We start from the raw sequence: 19919 nt of genomic DNA, 5'->3' as shown, positions 1-19919 counted from the left end.
GCCATCCCCGGCACCTGCCACAAAGCAGGTGCCCAGTGGTTGTTTTCTTGTTTTTTTTTTTTTTTTGGATTTATTTATTTTTGGCTGCGTCGGATCTTCATTGCTGCATGCGGGCTTCCTCTAGTTGTGGCGAGCAGGGGCTACTCTTAGTTGCAGTGCGCAGGCTTCTCACTGCGGTGGCTTCTCTTGTTGAGGAGCATGGGCTCTAGGCACATGGTCAGTAGTTGTGGCTCGCAGGTTCTAGAGTGCAGGCTCAGTAGTTACGGCACACGGGCTTAGTTGCCCCGCGGCACGTGGGATCTTCCCTGACCAGGGCTCGAACCCATGTCCCCAGCATTGGCAGGCAGATTCTTAACCACTGTGCCACCAGGGAAGTCCTAAGGAGGCAATTCTAGAGTGGATGGGGTAGGGGATGCGAGGGAACAAAGTTCTAAAGGGGTGTTGCAAACCTAGGGACTGAGGTTGCAAATAGCCCAGCTCAGCTGGATTGTTTTAGGGGGATGAGGCTGCACATAATGTGAGTGGGTATTGATTGCTAAGGGCCTTGAATGCCAAGTCAAGAAATCAAACTTGACCTTGGTGCTAAAGGTAGGGGGGTGCCATTGAAGGGTCTTAGCCAGAGGAGTATGGTCACCACGTGATGTTTTGAAAACCCCTTCTTTCTGTTCCTTTATGGGGAATGGACTGTCGCGGGGTGGAGTACAGAAGGGAAGCCCAGTGAAGAGGCTGCCATAGTCTTTCAGGCCAGAGATGATGGTGACCAAGACCTGGGAGCCTGGGGGGATATCAGCATGGAAATGAATGTGGGCTTGCGAGAGATAGGTAGACACACCTAAAGACCTGGGGCCCTCAGTACCCCCATAGCCCCAGCTCAGAACTTTGTTCTCCCTGTAGCTGTAACTCCAGGCTCCTGTCTGCAGTCCAGCTCCACACCTGCCCACAGCACTCCCCTGTCTGGCAACCCCCCGCCTCCCCATTACCTGCAAGACATCATTCGAACTCCCTCTGGCCTGGCCTCCCCACTCACCTCCAATCCCTTAGACTCTGCAGTTCCTCCTTCTGCTCCCTTTGTCTGCAACATTCTCCCTGCTTGTCTGCCCCTCACATCTGTCTGGAGACTGCTACACTATTCTTTCACAGCTCAAACCCAACATCACCATCTCCAAGAGGCCTTCCCCAACCCTGTAGGACTGACACTCTCCCCTCCACATGCAGGACCCTCCCTGGCACCTCCAAGCTTTCAGCAAGGAAGGGAAGATGCAGCCCATCTTAAAAAAAAACAAAAAACAAAAAACTGTTAACTTTCAGAACACCCTTGCAGGGTGAGATGAGACAGGCAAAGGGTGGCACCCACTTAAGAGGTGTCAGCTTGGGCTTCCCTGGTGGCGGCAGTGGTTGAGAGTCCACCTGCCGATGCAGGGGACATGGGTTCGTGCCCCGGTCTGGGAAGATCCCACATGCCGTGGAGCGGCTGGGCCCGTGAGCCATGGCCGCTGAGCCCGCGCGTCCGGAGCCTGTGCTCCACAACGGGAGAGGCCACAACAGTGAGAGGCCCGCGTACCGCAAAAAAAACAAAGATGTGTCAGCTTGAGCTTAAGAATTTCAGCATCTTTGTTCAAAGAAGGCAACGGGAAGTTTTTTAGTTTTGAGGGTTTGCTGTTGGTACTGTTTTCATAAAGGAAACAGAACGGAAGGAATTAGAACACAGGACAGAAAGCAGGATTATTTCCTCCTGGATGGCCTTCTTCTCTAGCAAAGACATACTGACACCTCCTCCAGCTGCCCAGACCTGAGAAACTCAGGTGCCGGCAGCACTTTCTAGGAACTGCCGGGAGTCTAGGAAGTGGGGTGCAGCCTGGTGCAATGCTGGCCGAGGAGCCCCCAGGGACCCCCGTGCTGGTTCTCTGGCCTGGGTGGCTAGGCCAGTGGGAGCAGCCCTGTCTGTCCCTGCCAAGTCTGAACTCCTACAGGGGTCACTGGGGAGAAACCTCCCAAACTAGGACATCTACCCTGAGCTGCCTTCCTGGCCAAGCCTCAGGGCCCAGCCACGACCTGGCGCCACCAGGGCAGTCAAGCACATTGGGGAAATGTCACTCAGCCCACGGGCCAGTCACCCCTTAAAACCTACCACAGCTTCCTCAAGACCAAGTGCCTTTGAGGCCCTGCTGCCTCCCCGCCTTGGCCTCAGCCCGCCTCTGGGCTTCCTTCAGTTCTGAGGCAAGCTCTCCTCCCGCTCAGAGCCTGAACCTGTGCATTTCTTCTGCCTAAAAACTCCTGACCCCAACACCCTCCAGACGAGGTCAGAGGCCAGCCTCTGCTCTTGTGCCACGTGCCTCCCCTTTAGAGCCCGCATCCTGTGTAGCCACCTCTCGCCTCCCTCCGTGTTGGTCACCTCCCTCCATGCCCCAAGTCCCTTCCGCCAGGATGGCTCACAGGAGGCTCCACCAGTAGCTGGCAGCACCGACTCAGCCATTGTTCTCCTGGAACTGCCCTATGGCTCTGTCAGGTGGTAGGGGTGGTGACAAATCCAGCCTGGAAGGGCGGGGGAGGTTCTGTCTGGGGACAGGTCTTCTCACAGGGATCGGCCATGCTATTTGGGACCCTGAGAGGGCTCTGTGGCCTGTCCCCAGCTCCATGCCACACCCTGTTGCCAAACGAAGGGGGGGTGAAGCTAGAACCCCCAGGATTTGGGATGGATTAAGGCAGAGCCCATGTCCATTCTCCTTTCCCAGGAACGACCCTAGAACCAGGGTTTGTGGGGTGAGAGGGTCCTGAATTGAGGAAACCTGGATTGGCCGTGATTAAGTTCCCACTATCAGCAGGAATGGGGGCCTGGCCTTCTTGCCAAGGGAGAGAGAGGACACGATGCCAGAGGTGACTACTGCCTTTATTGCCTCTGGGCTGGGGTCCTGGGCTGGGGTTCAGAGGTATCTGGGGGCAGCAGGTGACTCTGGAGCCAAATTATTGCTACTTAGCAAGGTCACCTTGGGGCTTCCCATAGTGCCCTTAGTATGGGTGGGCATGAGCATGCAAATGATATGCAAATGACATGCAAACCAACCCAGGATCCTGCAGAGGGCTCTGGTGCAGCCGCAGGTGCTGAAAGAGTCAGGAGCCTGCCAGCCCAGGAGGGTGATGGGGACACCCAGGTCCTTGCAGACTGCAGACTGGTCCAGCCCAGCCTCGGGGGTCGAGGTTCGGGGGTATGGACAGTCCCTGAGCATCAGCCCTGGTTCTGCTGCTGGTTGGGGAAGAGCAGAAGCCTGGCCCCGAGATAGCAAGAAGAAAGCAGTCACCCACTAGGTAGCCAGACAGCCCAAGGCCCACTCAGAGAGGGAAGGGACCTGCCCTGGGTCACACAGCAAGGCAGGGGCAGAGGGGACCAGAATCCAGGCTCCTGAGCTAGACAGATGCCAGAGTGCCTCAGAGGCCAAAGCTATGAGCAATAAAATACACTGTTAAAGAAAGAAATACACAGCAAGCAGCCCAGTCTCTGATCCCCGGGCTGAGAGATTCTCCGCCAGCTGGCTCTGGGAGGGGAGGCCTCTGAGAGCCAGGCCCCAGGTATAGGAGGTGGCAGCGTCCTTGGTCTTGAGCTGAGCTGACCAGTCCAGAAGCTCCAGAAGGAGGCAGGCAGGGCTCCAGGGTCCTTGGCTTATGCAGGTCAGGCTCAGTTATTATTCATAATCCACCAGGATGCTGAGGGTCAGAGGTGGGGAGTCAGAGGCCATCAGGTGCCCACTGCCCTTCCCCCCAGTTCCCAAGGCTGTGGAGAGGGTTGGAGCTGAAGCCCACCTGGGAAGAACACAGTGGTGAGGGTGTCTGGAGCCTGCAGGTGGTCAATGAGGATGCGCTGGAAGGCCTTACTGCAGGCGGACTGCTGGTGCCTGGGGAGGGCCGCAGGTGGACCAAGGCTGGAGCTGGTCCCCAAGGATCAGGACCACATGGTTAAAAGCTCCCCACTCCCACCCAGTCCTGCTGCCTGGTTTCAGATCTGAATCCTTCCTCGTAGTGGCTCTGAGCCTCAGTTTTCTCCTCTGTGAAATGGGGACAATAGTGTCCACTTCACTGGGATACTGGGAGGATTACATGAAATAACACACAAGGCGTGTGGCATAGGCCCTATGCCATAGGGTGTGGCACAGTGGTAAAGGTGTGTATTCATTGTGCACCTACCTTGTACCTGGCACTGTGTTCAGTTCTTTACATGTCATCTCATTTAGGTGATAAGAGGATGGAACTATGATCACTCCCATTTTGAAAAGGAGGCCACTGGGGCTCAGAGGGGTAACTCTCCTGAGGTCACACAGCCAGTGAATAGGAGAGGATGATTTGAACCCAGGCTTGACTCACTCCAGGGCACATACTCAATAAACATTAGCTGTTAGACCACCACTCATACCTTCTCCAGGAGGCCTCATCCTGCCAGAACTCGTACAGGGTGAAGGAGGCACTGTCCAGCATCTTCTGGGCAGACACACTGCAGGGCCAAAGAGACGGCCAGGCCAGGCCTGGGCTGCCACCACCTCTGCCCACCTAGCCAGGGGTGTCTAACGAGAGCCCTGGCCCGGGACGCTCAGTCCCAGCATTCCTCGTGCTCACCCCCCACCCCGACCTTGGCCGGCCCACCACCCGGCTGAGGACTCACTGCAGGCAATGGCTCTGGGCCCCTGTGAAGTCCACGTAGCAGCACAGGGCATGGTGGAAGTCCTGCAGGGCTTCCTCTGCCACCTGCACCTGCCTTTGGGCCACGAGGATGTGCTGGCAAGAGAGGCAGCCTGGTCAGCTGGGGTGCGGTAGGGCAGGGCATGGGGTGAGGGACTGCTGTGGCCTCCAGGACGACCCCACCCTTCTTGTCCTGCACCAGACCCAGCCAGCCCTGAGGTCGGGCTCCTGCCCCAGCCTGGCCCCCAGCTTCCCTGACTCCATCCCCTCTTCCCATCACCAAGGTTGCTGCCTCGATCCAGCCACTGCCCCACTCTCCTGCTGTGTGGCACCCCTTCCTCCTGCCCGCGTTAGCCTCTGCCCACACTGCTCCAGACCCAGCTTTCAGAACTGTAGACAAGGGACACTGACGCCCATGGAAGGACAGAGTTCTGCAGGGTCACAGAGCAAAGGGCCAGAACCCAGCACCTGCCTGCCAGGCCCAGGGGACAAGGGCTGGGTCAAGCCTGGAGAAGGGGGCATATGTACAAGACAGAGGCTGGGGGCAGCTGGCCGTGAACCTCCTCACTTCATGATCTCCTCCCGAACTCCCACACCCAGCTGCCTGCCCCTCTCACACACTCACCGAGTTGGGCCCCTTGGTAAACTCCTCTTCGTGCAGGGGTTCCAGCCGGGGGGCCTGTGAGGGACGCAGAGCGTGGGCCAGGTCCCTGGCGTGTGCCTGGCTTGGGTGGATTCCCAAAAGGTCCACAGGCACGGGGCACTGGCCACACGGCCACTCACCTTGCATTCCAGCTGGTCGATGAGCTCCTGGAGACGGTTGATCTGGAGCCGCCAGTGCATCTCAGCCTCTGAGCTCTGCCCTGGGGGTCAGGCACGGGCCCCCTCAGGCTGGGGGCTTCTTGGGATGAATTGAGGGAAAGTGGAGGAGCAAACACTGGGGCCCTGGGGGATGCCGTGCCCTCCCATCCCACCGCAGGCACACCCACCTGTGTCAGAGGAGCCAGGAGACCAGGTGGGTGACCGACTGACACTCCGCAGGGCCCTGCGCCCTGCCCGCCGGCTGCCTCGGGGCCTGCTCTGCACCTCCACCCTCTCTTCATCTGACCTGAGGGGAGTGGAGGGTCAGCCCACTGCTCCCAGACTCACGGGGCCAAGCTCTGGGGCCCCAGCACGGGCCTGGATGGGTAAGACAGGCTTCCCGGGACACTGAGGCCCAGCCTCAAAGCCAGCCACCCCTGCTCACCCCTCTTGGCCTCCCTGCCTAAGAACAAGAATTTGGGCTCCAGGATGCTAGAACATGGAACATGATAAAAGCTGAGGGCCTTGACACATGGAGATAAGGGGCATTCATGAACCGGACCCGCAGGTGGGCGGAGCTCCTCACACACCGTGGGCCGTGGGCCTGGGCCTCCAGGGTATCTGACGCCCCCTCCAGCGAGCTCTGCAGGGCTTGGAGCTGGCTCACCGTCTCCCGCAATAGGAAGCGTGTCACAAACTGGTCCACCTTGGAGGCCCGCTCATACTCCTGGGGGCAGAGGGGGCGTGGTCAGCATCTCCTGGCTCCAAGCATGTACTTCTGAATGGGGAGCTGCCCCCTGCGCCCCACCCCCTGCTCACCAGAGCAACAGTGGCAGCCTAAAGAGCAGAGGACATGCAGACCTGGCATAAGCAGAAAGGCACTGGGACTCGGTGGGGAGCAGACCCCGGACCCCCTCCTTGTCTGGGCCTGGCCTGTCTTACTGGGAGGTATGAGGCCAGCTCACAGAGGAGCATCTGCCATTGTCTGGCCCTCAAGGCCCTCTCCCTGGTGGGGCTCCCACCTTCAGCCAGTGAGGCCGCAGGCACAGCTAGACTGGGCTGGGTCGGGTGGGGCAGGGCAATTTTGACCCACGAGGCAAAATGACAGTGTGATATGGTGCCATACTCACCAGCTGGCCCCAAACTCACAGGCTTAGTATTCATTCATTCATCCATTCATTCATTCACTCATCCATGCAACAAACATTTACTGAGCACCTCTTACTAGGAGCTGCAGATACAAGACAGCAGGTCGCTGGCCTCACACACACACACCAGCACTGATCCCCGTCTACACTGCCATTTCCCCCCAGCCCTTGCCAAGGCAGGCAGAGACAGGGAGGACCACCATGTGCCAGGCCCTGTGCTGCCCACCTGGAACGCTCAGAGACTCCCCAGCTACCTTCATCTCCTTGTGCCTCAGTTTCCTCACCTATAAAACAGGGATGGTAATAGCCATCTCGCTGAGCTGTTGAGAGGCTCCAGTGAGTTATCGCCTACCTAGGGCTCAGCCTAGTACCTGGCACATAAGTTCTCAATAAAGAACTGCCATTGTTTTCATTGTCAAACATAATTCTAACAAGAAACGTGCCCACTCCACCTACACACACAGTACAGGGTGGGAGTCCTGGGGAGCTGTGGTGGCCCCTCCACAAGGGGCTCCAGAGGCACCCTACATCAAGGGCTTCGTCTTCTGCCCATAACCTGCCTCAATTCAGCCATCAGATGGGCAGGGACAGAGGTGGGGCTGGGACCTCTCATTCTCAGACAGGCCAGGGTTTCTCCAAGTCTGATCTCTAGACTTCCTGGCCGTTCTTTGAGCTTCCCGAAATCCTTCCAATAAATTCCCTTGCTGGTGCTTAAGATGACTGATCAGTTTCTGTTGTTTACAACCAAAGAACCTGGCTGACACAAGCACCCATTCTGCGTCAGGCCCTGTTTCTAAGCAGAGTTTCATTTAATCCTCGTAATAATTTACAGGAAACATAATTGACCCCATTTTGCATATGAAAAGACTGAAGCCTACAGAAGTTGATTACCTTGGCCAAGGTCACACAACTAGTTAGCGGCAGAGTCAGAATTCAAACCCAGGTCACAGAAATTCCTCTCCTCACCACTAAGCACCTTACAAGCATCGCCTCACTTATGGTCATTAGCCCAGTTTTACAGCTGAGAAACCAAGGCCAGAAGTCACAGACAGAGTAAATGGAGCCGAGCTTGGCCCGTGTGTTCTGGGAGGAGCAGCTCGGAGCCCGGAGCTGGTAAGGTTGACCCATGAGGTCACAATGTGGCCTCTCTGGGACAGAGCCTGGGCAGGGACCCCCAGCCAGAGAGAGGGCAGGGCAGGGCAGAGGCAGCATGGGCCGGGCCCCCCCAGTGGTGACCAGCCCTGCCATGGGAAACAACAGGTCCCAGAAGAGGACCAAAGTGCCCAAGCAGGCCCGCAAGGAGAGGCCACCTGACATGGACAAGGCCTGGCGGAAACAGCAGTTCTTCAACCACCTCAAGTGGAAGAAGCCGAGTGTGAGTCCCAGGGGGGCAAGGGGCAGATGGAGTTCAGGGGACCTGGACAGGTGGACAGGAGGGGATGCTGAGACTCTAGGCCTTGTGGGGCATGGAAGGGGTTAGAGAACCCCTTCTGAGGATGAGGATCCCAGGAACCCTCGTGGGTGTGGATGGCGTCCTAATAACCCGGAAGGGAGAGCAGGTATTCCAGAAACCAGGTGGATGAGACTTGAGAGCCTAGGAGGGGGAGCAGGAGGGGATTCTCCCAACGGTGGACAGATGGGTGGAGGTCCTGGCATGGCGAATCAGCCCTAGCTGGTGCCACTGGGGCTATGGGCACAGGGAGTTCCCTTATGCCCCCTTTCCATTCCCCCTCCTCAAGTGGGCAGAGGCCCTGGACCGGGGCCGGGGTGGGTGAGGGTCTCAGCATCGAGGCTGGGAGGGCAGGCAGCGTATTTCATAAACGTGACCGGAGTGAGGTCTCAGGAGGTCAGCCTGGGAGGGGCGGGGGTGAGGGTTTCCAGGGGCGAGGCAGGATCCCGGGCGAGGGGGGCAGGGTGCCTGCCTCCCCCACCTCCCCCTGCCCGGGCTGGGAGGATGGCAGGAGTCCCGGAAACGTAGAGGGGGCAGGGTCCTGGGAGATAGAACCCGGGTGGGTGAGGGTCCCCGATAGGAAGGTGGGGGGGGTGCTCTTTCCCCTCACGCCCCTGCCCCACCCCCAGACCAAGATCGTGCTGCTTTTCCGCCTGGATAAGCGGCAGCAGCTAGCCGAGGCGACGGCGGGCCCCGGCGCGCGGCCCGGGCGGCCGGGTGAGGACGCGGCGGGCGCCCCCTTGGGCTCCCAGGCGGCGGCGCCCACGTTGCAAGGTGCGGGCGACGGCGCTGAGCGGCGCGAGAGCGCGCGTGGGCGCGAAACGAAGACGATCCTAGTCAAGCTGCTGCTGCGGCTGCTGGACGCACGGCTGCAGCAGGAGGAGCGCCGCGTGGCGGGCGGGCCCGCGGGCGGGCCCGGCGTGGGGGGCGGGGCCAAGGCCGCGCAGGGCTGGCGGCGGCTTGTCGCCGGTCTCCTGACGGAGAGCAAGGCTGGCCGCTACGCCTACCCTGCCTAGGAGCAGCCGAGCAAGCGGCGCCGCTGCCCTCGCCCGCGGCACTGAGTGCCTGGCCCGGACCTCCGGACCCCAGTCCATACCAATAAAGAGCGCATAGCAACCCTGGCGCCTGTAGCCCTCCCTGTCTGAGGCATCGGGGCGTAGAGTTGGGGTGGGGGAAACTGAGGCCCTGAGCGGGACAGGGGAGAACAGGCGTATTGAAGGCAGAGCCACAGCCATGGCCTGGAGCCAAGGCGGTTTTTGCTTCCTCCTTTCTTGTGACCCAAGAGTCAGAACCCCTATTCCGGGCTGGCGGGGCGGGGGGGGGGGGGTGTCACCGTGCCACAGTGGAGGGAGGCTGCTCCTCTCCCCTCCAGCTCCAGGCCCGGGTCAGATCCTGACGGCTCTGCAGGCCCAATGGAAGAGAGCTTGGGCAAACCCAGGCTTGGCCACGCTAGGAGGAGGGGCCTGCTTCCAGCAGAGGCCATAGACTCAACGTTCTGCCTGTGAGAGCACCCAGGAGGAGAGGCTGGGGTCCCTGGTCCTCTGACCCCTCACTCCTAACCCACTCTGCTTGGTAACCCTCAAGGCACCTCAGTGACTTGTCTCCCAAATTACCCTGTCCCATCCTCTTCCCCACACTGCAACCAAAGGCTTCTTCCAAACCACTGGTCTGTAGGGCAGTTCACGCTCCCGCTCATAAGCTCACACTGGTTCTCCGCTGTGCACAGGGAAACGCCCAAACTTATTACTGGGATGTACAGGTCCAGACCCCCAGCCTTGGTCTTCGCCTCTAGGGCTTCTTAGTGACTTCCACCCTCACCCCTGCTCTGGCCATATTGCCACTTGTGGTCTTCAATTCGAGGTTCACCTCCCTAATTCACCCACAAGAGGCCCTGCATGCTTTCTGTGGGCGGGACCCAGCTGCTTCTCTCTCTCCTGGGTCCCAAACCCAGCTCCGGACCCTATCCCCTCCAGCCCTGCCAAACCTGCAGCCTGCATTCCACTGGAGACCAACATCAGAATGCCCCCTTTGGGGGCAGATGCATCAGGGGTGAAGGTCCCAGTTCACTAAAACCACAGGCACAGCTTCTGCTGAAGATACACTTTTGTCAGTGTCACCACCACATCACCTGCATCAGGCTGGAGGCTGTACTACCCATAGCATCTCCCCTGCTGCTTTGTGAGAACTGACCCTTTCCTACCATCCACATGGTTACAATCAGGGTAACCACGTTCCTCAATGTGGCCACACCTCCTGGCATAAGCAATTGGCCCAAGCTGGTCCTCTCAGCCCCTTCCCTAGGTCTGTAATTTAGGAGCTGTAGGAGACTATGTTTTCTACAGGAATGTGCACAGGCTGAAGCCAGTCTTGAGAAGAATATAACCAGAACGCAGAGCCAGTACACATCTTGGGTCCCCCACAGGCCGACAGGCCCTGATTCCAGTCTTTTCCTAAAACCTGATTTCACCCTTGCCTTGGTATCCATAAGACATACAAGACCCTTGTGATAAAAGTCCGTATTTTAGCTTAAGCTCACCGGAATGGGTCTTCAACTTGCATCCAGAATGGTCCTAAAGAGAATAAAGAGACTCTGCAGAGACAAGACGTGGACTATTTCCTGTGTGTGAGGACGACCGCCTTTCGGAGGAAGTAACTGAGCCCAGAGAGAGATTAGGACTTGCTCAGTGCACAGTGAGTCAGCCTCAGAACTGAGTCTCAAACTCAAGTCCATGTTTGTAAGCCCCTGAAGGTAGGATCCCTTTGTGGGCTACCTGGGCCCTTGAAGGCTAAGCACACAGATCTTCAGGGTGGCTGGAGATCCATGATTAAGAGCTTTCTCTTCAGCGTTGAGAGGGAAGGGGCCGCACATTTGGCCAGAGCACATCAGATAATCCGAAGTGGTTTGGGGAAGGAATCAAATTGGTTGGGCTGAGCGGCTGAGGCCAGACCCCTGGATGTCAAAATCACTGCCCTTGACCCTGTCCCAGGAGAGAGGATGGGTCTGAGATGTTTTCATCAGGGTAGAGGCTGCGAAAGCGCGGCAGGTGCTGAGAACTGAGGTCACAATGAGTCCAAGTTCTTTTCCTTCCTTCTCTGACCACCCCCTCCAAACTCCACGACCAGGAGCTACAATACTTGGGTCAAGCCCAGTTGAGAAGTGGACTCCTGGGTCCCCAAGGGGGATATATGTCTGGAAAACATTGCCGCAAGACCCCTTCATTCTCAGAGCTGCTCCTGGAGGCTTCTCAATCTCTTAAAGCGGCCCTCTCATCGTGCACCTCAGCAAGCGCTTACTTAGGGGGCGGAGCCGCACCACCCAGGCGAGTCCTCAGAGAGGGGGTGGGGCCTTGAGCCAGAGGAGGACCAAGAGGGACTGAGCCAGAGCCCAGTTAGGGCGGAGACTGACGAACCAAAGGTCGGGCCTCAGGCCCAGGGGCGGAGCCAAGAGCTGAAAAGAGACCTCCACTCCGGCCAGAAGAGTGGGACTTCAGGACCAGAGGGCGGAGCCCAAGTAATGAGAGCGATAGTTCTCTAGCGCAGAAAGGCGGGGCCGTAGGCCCACGAAGCAGAGCCAAGAGCTGAAAGGCGGGCCACCATCAAGTCCAGCTGAGGCGGGGTTTTCACGCCGGGGGCGGAGCTTTGGGCTGAAGGGCGTGGCCGGCCCGAAGGTGGCGTCGCTGTCCGGGAGCCGCCGGGTCCGCCGGCTGCCCTCGCTGGGCTGCGTCGCGGTGGTGGTGGACCAGGGCTCGGGCTTCACCAAGGCGGGCTTCGCGGGCGAGGAGCAGCCGCGCCTGGTACTGAAGAGCTCCAGCCTGGTGCCCAGCTGGGACTGGCCCGTGCTGCCCGGCTGTGAGCTGGCGGGCGGCGTGGCGCGGGCGCACCCCATCAAGCACGGCGTGGTGGTGGACTGGGAGGCGCTGGAGGGGCTGTGGGAGCGCCTGCTGGTGGGCGGCCTGCGGGTGTGCCCAGAGCAGTGGCCGGTGCTGGTGAGCGACTCGCCGTCGGCTCCGCCCGCGGGCCGCGAGAGGGTGGCCGAGCTGCTGTTCGAGGCCCTGGCAGTGCCCGCGTGCCACATAGCCAGCACCGCGTTGCTGGCGCTCTGCTCTGTCGGCGCGTTCAGCGGGCTGGCCTTGGAGGCGGGCGCTGGCGTGTGCCACGCCACACCCATCTATGCGGGTCACTCGTGGCACGAGGCCACCTTCCGGCTGGACGTGGCAGGCAGTACTCTGTCGCGTTACCTGCGGGACCTGCTGGTGGCAGCCTGCCCCGATCAACGACTGCATGCCCTGCCCCGCAAGGTCATCACACAGCTCAAGAAGCGCTGCTGCTATGTGTCGCTGGACTTCGAGGGTGACCTCCGTAACCCTGCCCGCCACCGTCCTGTCAGTTTCTACTTAGGCAATGGGAGCTCTGTCTGCCTCAGCAGTGAGCGCTTCCGCTGCCCGGAACCTATCTTCCAGCCGGGTCTGCTAGGCCAGGCTGAGCCGGGACTGCCCACCCTGGCCTTCCGGGCACTGCAGAGGATGCCCACAACACTACGGACACGGCTGGCCAACACCGTGGTGGTGGCCGGTGGCTCCACGCTTTTCCCTGGCTTCACTGAGCGCCTGGAGATGGAGCTGGAAGCCCAGTGCCGGCGGCATGGTTATGGGGCACTGCAGCCTCGCCTGGTGGCCAAACCCGGGCGTGGCACAGCAGTGTGGACAGGTGGCTCCATGGTGGCCTCATTGCGTTCCTTCCAATGCCACTGGATGACCCGGGCCATGTACCAGGAATGTGGCTCCAGGCTGGTGCATGAAGTGTTCAACTGACTCATGTTGGACTGGGGGGTGGGGTGCAGAGGCAGACACCTGGCAGGCTGAGCTGCAGCTCTATCAGAGGCATTGAGTGCCAGATAAAAGGCTCAGTGATTGGAGCTGGCAGAGTCGTGTGGTGATGGGTCACCCTCTACCCCTTTCTGGGCCAGGAGGAGGTGGTCAGGACCCCTGGGGCCCTTACTTTGACCTGCAGTTTGAATCCCCACTAACCAGTGCCAGTTCAGAGAATGCCAGTCTAGGGGCCCACCCCCAGGGCCCTGTTTCCATGGCAACAAGGAAGGCGATGCCCCCACCTGTGTCCAGGCCACAGATATGGAAGTCATCATAACATACCAACCCCTCATCATATACCATTTGGATTCCCATCCCATGCCAGGCCCCAAGGGATAACTGTTTGAAAAACTACTAAATCCCATGTGAAAGCAACCAGAAGGGGAAGCCCTGTCCTCAGATGATCATCAACTTGCTGAGAGCCTCAAAGTGAGGTCAGGCACAATCCCAGGCCTGCTCACTGTTCCTTCCTCACCCCCTTAGGTGGAGACATTTCTTAAAAAGAACACAGAGGGAGGGGTGCCTTTTGGTGTTTTTAAAATACCATCCAAGGGCCTGGAGCCCGGGCCATGAGCACTGTTTATGCTTGTGCGCACGTGTCCATACACAGACACCAACACATGGGTGCACACACACCTGCCTACTCACGCATGTCCTTAGGCTGCCCCCCAACCAAGCTCCACACACCAGTACGAGCGTCTGGATGTGTGTGAGCGTGCCCTCCCCCACAGCCCATCCCTGCTGGGAGCTGGCCTTCATACCCCACAACAGTTAGGTCTGGTCAATAATAAAAGCAGTAGCAGCAGCAGCTCCAGGTGTGACGTGGCTACTGCGTGCCAGGCAGAGGTCTCGGTGCTGGGAATAGAGTAGAGAACAAGACAGACAAAAATCCCTGCCTTCATTCTCGTTTAATTGTCACAACAAATGTCTGGAGGTAGGTTCTATTATAATGCCCAGTTTACAGATGAGGAAACTGAGGCCCAGAGAGGTAAAGATGCACAGCCAGAAAGTGGGAGCCTGGATTAGAACCCAGGCCTCTAGCTCCACAGCCCTGAGCCCAGTGGTGGAGGCTGCCACAGCACAGCAGACACCCCGTGCCCTCATTTTGGGCCACCTACCATCAGCCCCTCTACTCACCAGCTTGGTGGTGTCCATGGCAGTGAGCACTGCACAGTTCAGCGACTCCAGTGCAGCCAGCACAGGCCGATAGACGCCCAGGTGTTCAGAGAAGTAGTCTGAGGGCAGAGGAGGTGCTCAAAGGTTCCCGGACCCCCACGCCCCCATTTACAAGCTGGAATTCCCCAGCAGCCAACCAGGCCTCATACCCTGAGCCCAGCCGATCCTGTTCCATGGGACACCAGCAACAGCCTCTCATCACACCCACCTGCCCAGGGGTCCCGGGAGACAAGAGCTCCCATGGGCCTACTCACCACACAGTTTCTCCGTTTCCAAATTGCTACAGGGAAAAGAGAAGGCGCCCTTCAGACCCGCTGACTTGGGCCTGGTAAACTGGGACTTTGAAGCCAATGTTCCTCTCCTCTTCCTGCCCAGCTCAGGCCGACAAGGAGGCAACTTCTGACTCCACCCCAGGTTAAATTGCTCAGTGGACAGAGAGGGGGAACACGGGTACTATCAGCCCGCCAAACACTCCCTGAGGGCAAAATTTCAGTCCCACTCTCTGCCTCCAAAGGGGTTTCAGGCCGGGGAGGCAGATATGAACACAGGCCAGAGAGGAGTGGTTAGAGCTGGGAAGGGGGAGCCAGGTCCCAGGTCTGCGGAAATGCAGAGAAGGCATGGAGTATTACTTGGTAGGTCAGGGAGGGCTTCCTGGAGGAGGGGCTGCCTAAGTTAGGCCTTGAAGGAGAAGAAATCTGACTGGAGTATCTGGTGGTGGTTAGGTGGTAGCACTGCAGACAAAGGGTCCAGCCCAAGCCTGAGGACATGGGAGGACATGGGAGCCTAGGATTTATTCTAAGGAGATGGCGGGAAGGGGAGTAAGAGGGAGGGATAGCTGTGCATGTGTGTGCACCCGTGTGAGGAAGCAGGAGAGAAGGCAAGCAAACTCGCACTAAGGCCTAGAGATGTGGAAGCACCTGCATCCATGGGTGGAAGCAGGCGGGGGCCAGCTGTCCCCAGGCATCCTCTGGTCCCTGCAGGAAGCAGGAGTTGGAAGAGGGGACACCTGTGGGCTGAACCATAGGTGGTGACTCAGGCCTGGCTATTTTGGGGTCCCAGCTGGAAGCAGTGTGATGAGCAAGGCTGGAGCCAGGGAGGGGGTAGGTGGGTGGGTAAAGTTGGCACTGAGCCCTGGCACCCCTCTCCCTCTGCCCCCCTCATCCTCCATAAGGAACCAAAGCAGCAGGAGACACAGTGGGGTTGGGACAGCCTGGCCTCACATCTACATGCGGTGCACACATCCCCCTTGAGTACTCACTCAGCGGGATGCCCATCAATACTGCTGAACAGCTCTCGCAGCTCCCCGGGGCTGAGAACCCCATCGGCAAAGTAATTCTGGAATTCTTCAAATGAGAGCTTACCATCATCTGGGCAGGGTGGGTGGACAGAGCGCCAAGTCAGTATCCCTGACCCTGGCTGAACCCCTGCCACAAGATCCAGGCCCACTGAAGGCTTTGCAGCATCTCACAAACACCCAGCCAAGTGGAATGGGATTCTGAGCTGATGGGAGGCCTGGCCATTGGGGACAAAAGGGCTGGGGCCCCCAGAGGTGCCCATTTAAGGCAACAGGGCCCACTTTGCAGGCACCCAAGGGACAGGGCAGTACACATGTGGCACTGGGTACGGACTCAATGTTTGCCAAATGAAGAAACAAATGAACAACAGCCTGGGTCACAGTCAGATCATGTCACTTGGAGGACTCGGGGCTGGGTCTCTGCCCCACATGCTGGCCAGTGTGGCTCCAGGGTGGAGGGGACCTCTGTGCTCTGGACCCAGGCCCTTCACAGAGAAGCCACAGGGAGTCAGATAAGATCTTCCTAAGAGTGGAGCCCCTGTAAGTAGCAGCAGGCTGGCTCAGGAGGGAAAGCCCTCCCCATCCGCAGGGCACATGTAGCAGAGGCCGAGAGCGTCACCTGCGAGGTCTCTAAGCAGATGGGGTGGGGAGAGTGGAGCTGGGGGAGGGTCTGAACTTCCCCAGACAAGATGCCAGGATCCAAATGAGACCATGTGCCCTGATGAACCGGTTGGAACAAATGGTCTCCACCAATTTGAAGAGACCCAGGGAGAAGGGGCAAGGGGTGGGGACACAATCCTCTCTCAAGGAGGCTGAAACATAAACAGGTCTGAAGCCCCCAGATGAAAGTGAGGTCAAGGCTGACGGGCTGTCTCAGCTCAGACCCTCCACTGGCCAATCAAGGTACCGTGGGCTGCTCTGAGTCATCTATGCGCAGCAACCTGCCTGCAGGGTCCCCTAATGGCTCCTGCTTTAGCTTTCAAGGTTTTGCCAGACCAGAGTCTGAGACTGCCCAGGACCCAGGGCAGGAGGAGCTGATTCCCTGGGCCTAGCTTTATCCTGCCCAAGCCCTCCCTGTGTCCAGATGGTTGGTAATGTGGAAAGTTACTGAGCACTCTAAAAATCCAAGATAAAATCCCCCACAGGGCCTCATCTCCATGACCACACCCTTCCAAGCCCCTCACACAGGGAGCCTGGGGCCAAGCATCACATTAGACCTGGGCTCAAGGCCCACCACCTCAGGCAGCCTGCTTTACCTCTCTGGGCCCCTGCTCCTTTGTCTGTGAAATGGGGTGAAGAATTCTCACCTAGCTTGCAGTTGTGAGGACAACATAAGGTCATATACGAGAAGTACCCCCCAGTGTGCCAGGGCACTGCATGAAAATAAGCCCCCACCTCCAGCCTCTGGCTAAGTTACATTTCCTCCACTCTCCATCCTGCCAAACTTGATTCAAAACAACACTTCCTCCGAGAAGGACACCTGGGTTCATTCTGCTGATTTGGGTCCTCTCAAGATTTTTCTCCATTCTAGACTGTGCCCCCAAACCCCCAACCCTCCCCTGAGCCTCCCTGATGTCCGTCACCCATGCCCCCACTGTGGGACCCAGGGGAAACCACACTCACCATTCTTGTCTGCTCTGCGGAAAACCTAAAGAACAAAAGGGCATGGATGGGAGCTGTGAGCTGGGAGGCAAGTGGCTCCCACCCAACTCAACAGAGCCCCAGGTGGCTGGCCTGCCCCCTGCGTCTCCCTTCCTCCTGCCCAGCATGGTCCCAGCTCCCTGCCCAGCTCGGCCCTGCAGGAGCTTTTCCAGCAAGGTGAGCACAGGAAGAGCACACAATGGGCCCCACTGCTTGCTCACTTCTGCGGGCCTGACCTCGTGGGGGGTGCTCCAAGCCAGCTCTCTGCACCTTCACCTCCCACACCCAGAGTCAGTCCCAAGTTCTGTCTGATGCATCAGCCCTCGAACGGTCCCAGCTTGAGGAAGGTGGGAAGATGGGCCAAGATGCGGCCTGAGTATCCTGGGCACCCATCCCAGACCTGAACCCCAACTCTGCTGTGTGGCTATGGTCTGTCCCAGACTCTGCCCACTCCGGGCTGTGTCTCTGTGAACTTGTTGAAGACCCTGACATGCAGGTAGTGGCTAGTCCTTTCTTTGTGGGTGACTGTTTTCCCACTAGCACACAGGGGAGCAGCCCAGGGTTAACCCTTCCAGGGCTGGGGCTTCCTATGAGGCCAACTCAGTATGAGGGTCTTGGGCAGGCCTGTGTGCATGCGTGCGTGCGTGTGTGTGTGTGTGTACGTGCAAGGGTGGACAGACTGTATTCATGGAGAAGCAGACAGGAAGGGCAACAGAGGCAACAAGAACGGAGCAGAGTCAAGACTTGGTCCCTGTCTCCCCTAGGGACCAGAGACTCCCAGGTCACCCAAAGCAGCCCAGCAAATAGGACATCAGCAGGCCTGGCAAGGAGGGGCAGGCCAAAGCCTGGACATAGAGCCCCTATCAGCTCCAGGTCCTGAATACCTCTTCCCTCTGACTGTTTTCTTGGGTCAGTGAGGCGCAGGGATGAATGTAATCCCTAGCCAGAAGCCTGACTCAGAGAAGGTCTGCCACTGGCTCGGGGTCCACACAGCAGCCCAGCAGCCTGGAGACACACGGGGGTGAGAGTGGGGGAGGGGTGCTAAGCCGAGAATGAGGACACCTAGGGCCACACCCTAGTGTGCCCCTGCCTCCATGTGTGATCTCAGACATATCCCTAACCCTCCAGGCCTTGGTTTTTCCATCTGGGAAGTGGGAGGGTCAGGTCCCTTCCAGCTGGGAGGACTGTGGCCAAGTGCTGAGTCACTAGGGACAGTGGGGAGGGGGCAGGAGTACAGCCTTTCCCACTGGCAGGGACCTCTGGGAGTGGGGGCATGAGAGGCACAGGACGGACTGAGGGCTGGGGTGAAAGGTGGGGAAGGGGCTCAGGGCAGTGACCGAGGTCGGGCCAGGCTGCTCCACGCTGGTGTCCATAGGGGCTGCAGGGCCACCTGCCAGTCAGGAGAGGGTGTACAGACCACAGAGAGTGACTGTGGGCAGCCCCGACCAACTGTGGGATCCTTGGGTTGGATCTAAGGGACTCTGGGTCAGCACCAGGTCAGGAGTCAGGGGACTGCTTCCTCTTCCAGGCCCCCCTGCCTGGGTCAGCCTGGACCCGGGCTGCCATAGAGGGGCACTGTGACTGCTCCTGTGATCAAGGGTTGACAGCGCCCCCCCGCAGCCAGACACATACATGGGGTTGTTTCGGGTTGGGGGGCAGGAGGGACAGTGACACTGAACCAGAGACAAGGAGAGATAAAGAGAGAAAGAATGAGAGACAGAATGGGACACAAAGGCTGAGAGATAAAGATAAGGGAGACACACGGAAACAGAGACAGCAGGGTCAGAGAGAGATAGTGAGAGAGGCAGAGACCCAGAGGCGGAGGCAGAGACCCAGAGGCAGCGGCAGGGTCCCCAACAGACCTGGAGGAAGAGAGACGGGCATAGAGACAGGGAAAAGCAGAGTGAGAGAGCCGCAGAGACGGGGGCAGTGAGAGACAGAGTCCAGGGAGACACAGGGAGAGATACGACAGAGACCTGGAGAGACACCGCGAGAGACACCACCCCCAGGGCCACAGCGCCGGCGCCCCAGGCCCGCTTCCCACTCACGTCTTGGAAGAGCGCGTGTCCTGCGGATCCGGCTGCCGGCGCGGGCGCGGGGGGTCGCGGGGGCTCCGGCGCAGGCGGCCGGATCAGGCACACAGTGAGCAGCCCCGCGCACGCCATGGCGCCGCCACCCGTTTGGCTCCGGCTCTATGCGGCTGCGGGCTCTGGACGCCACCGCCGCGGACTTCGGGGCACAGGAAGGGGGGGCGCCCGACGATCGGCGCCGGCGCGGAGGCTGAGGGCCCCGCCCCCCAAGGCTCCGCCCCCGCCCCCGCCCGGAGGGCCGCCGAGGCCCCTCCCAGCCCGGCCCCTGCACTGGCCAGTCTGAGAGCTCGGCCCTACGCCAGCCCCTCTCCAGGCGCTCAGCTTCCCCGTCTGGAAAAGGGGAGCAAACTCCAGCCTTTAGGGCGGCAAGAGCCGCGCAATGAATTCCAACAACACCGTTCACCTCTGCGACTCCCCACCTCCCGGGGAGAAGCGGCCACTACGGAGTAAGGAGCCACCCAAGGGGTCATTTGCACCGGGTAAGGGCTGAGCGAATGACGGCCAGCGTGGAGTACTACACAGCCAGGAACAGAACGGGAGGGGCTGCGCTTGCCCACCGAGGGCAGGTCCCGCACCGTTATAGGGTCAACACAGCAAACGGAAGGAGCACAAGCGCGCCACCTGGTGGACAAAACCCGCAAGTGGCTTCGCCTGTGCGCGTCTGTATCTTCTGCAAAATGGGAGTAAGGGTAGACACATCGTACGGCTGTTTTGGGGGCTGACTGACAGTGAAAGGCTTAAAATAGGGACTGGCTCAGGGAAAGCCCACCTAAGGGTTTCCTAAAT

At 59.1% G+C, this 19919-nt stretch overlaps 3 protein-coding genes across 5 annotated transcripts; 2 read left to right on the top strand and 1 right to left on the bottom strand.

The window, feature by feature from the left end:
- Positions 1-2884: 2884 nt before the first annotated feature.
- Positions 2885-19272, bottom strand: NECAB3 (N-terminal EF-hand calcium binding protein 3). Of its 3 annotated transcripts, XM_079944913.1 has the most exons (13): positions 19092-19272; positions 17026-17050; positions 15367-15475; positions 14363-14388; positions 14070-14167; positions 6057-6193; positions 5655-5773; positions 5449-5528; positions 5291-5344; positions 4649-4761; positions 4403-4480; positions 3796-3887; positions 2885-3699 (listed from the first exon to the last, which is right to left on the bottom strand). In XM_079944913.1, exons 1-13 carry the CDS (start codon positions 19206-19208, stop codon positions 3671-3673), a joined length of 1077 nt encoding a protein of 358 aa, XP_079801039.1. In that variant the 5' UTR covers positions 19209-19272; the 3' UTR covers positions 2885-3670. The 3 variants fall into 3 exon arrangements, with proteins under 3 accessions (XP_079801039.1, XP_079801040.1, XP_079801041.1); XM_079944914.1 differs by lacking the exon at positions 4403-4480; XM_079944915.1 differs by lacking the exons at positions 2885-3699; positions 3796-3887; positions 4403-4480 and adding an exon at positions 3980-4037.
- Positions 7696-9080, top strand: LOC307197991 (uncharacterized protein C20orf144; the record flags this gene model as incomplete). The annotated part of the gene is made up of 2 exons (XM_079944586.1): positions 7696-8073; positions 8694-9080. Exons 1-2 carry the CDS (start codon positions 7741-7743, stop codon positions 9078-9080), a joined length of 720 nt encoding a protein of 239 aa, XP_079800712.1. The 5' UTR covers positions 7696-7740.
- Positions 9816-13128, top strand: ACTL10 (actin like 10; the record flags this gene model as incomplete). The annotated part of the gene is made up of 2 exons (XM_079944585.1): positions 9816-9823; positions 11621-13128. The coding sequence occupies 2 exons, from the start codon at positions 9816-9818 to the stop codon at positions 12873-12875; spliced, it is 1263 nt and encodes a 420-aa protein (XP_079800711.1). The 3' UTR covers positions 12876-13128.
- Positions 19273-19919: the final 647 nt, after the last annotated feature.

The sequence above is a fragment of the Stenella coeruleoalba genome (genome assembly GCF_951394435.1).
Source record: "Stenella coeruleoalba genome assembly, chromosome: 15".
NCBI lineage: Eukaryota > Metazoa > Chordata > Mammalia > Artiodactyla > Delphinidae > Stenella > Stenella coeruleoalba.
This window is presented reverse-complemented; position numbering and strand designations above follow the sequence as displayed.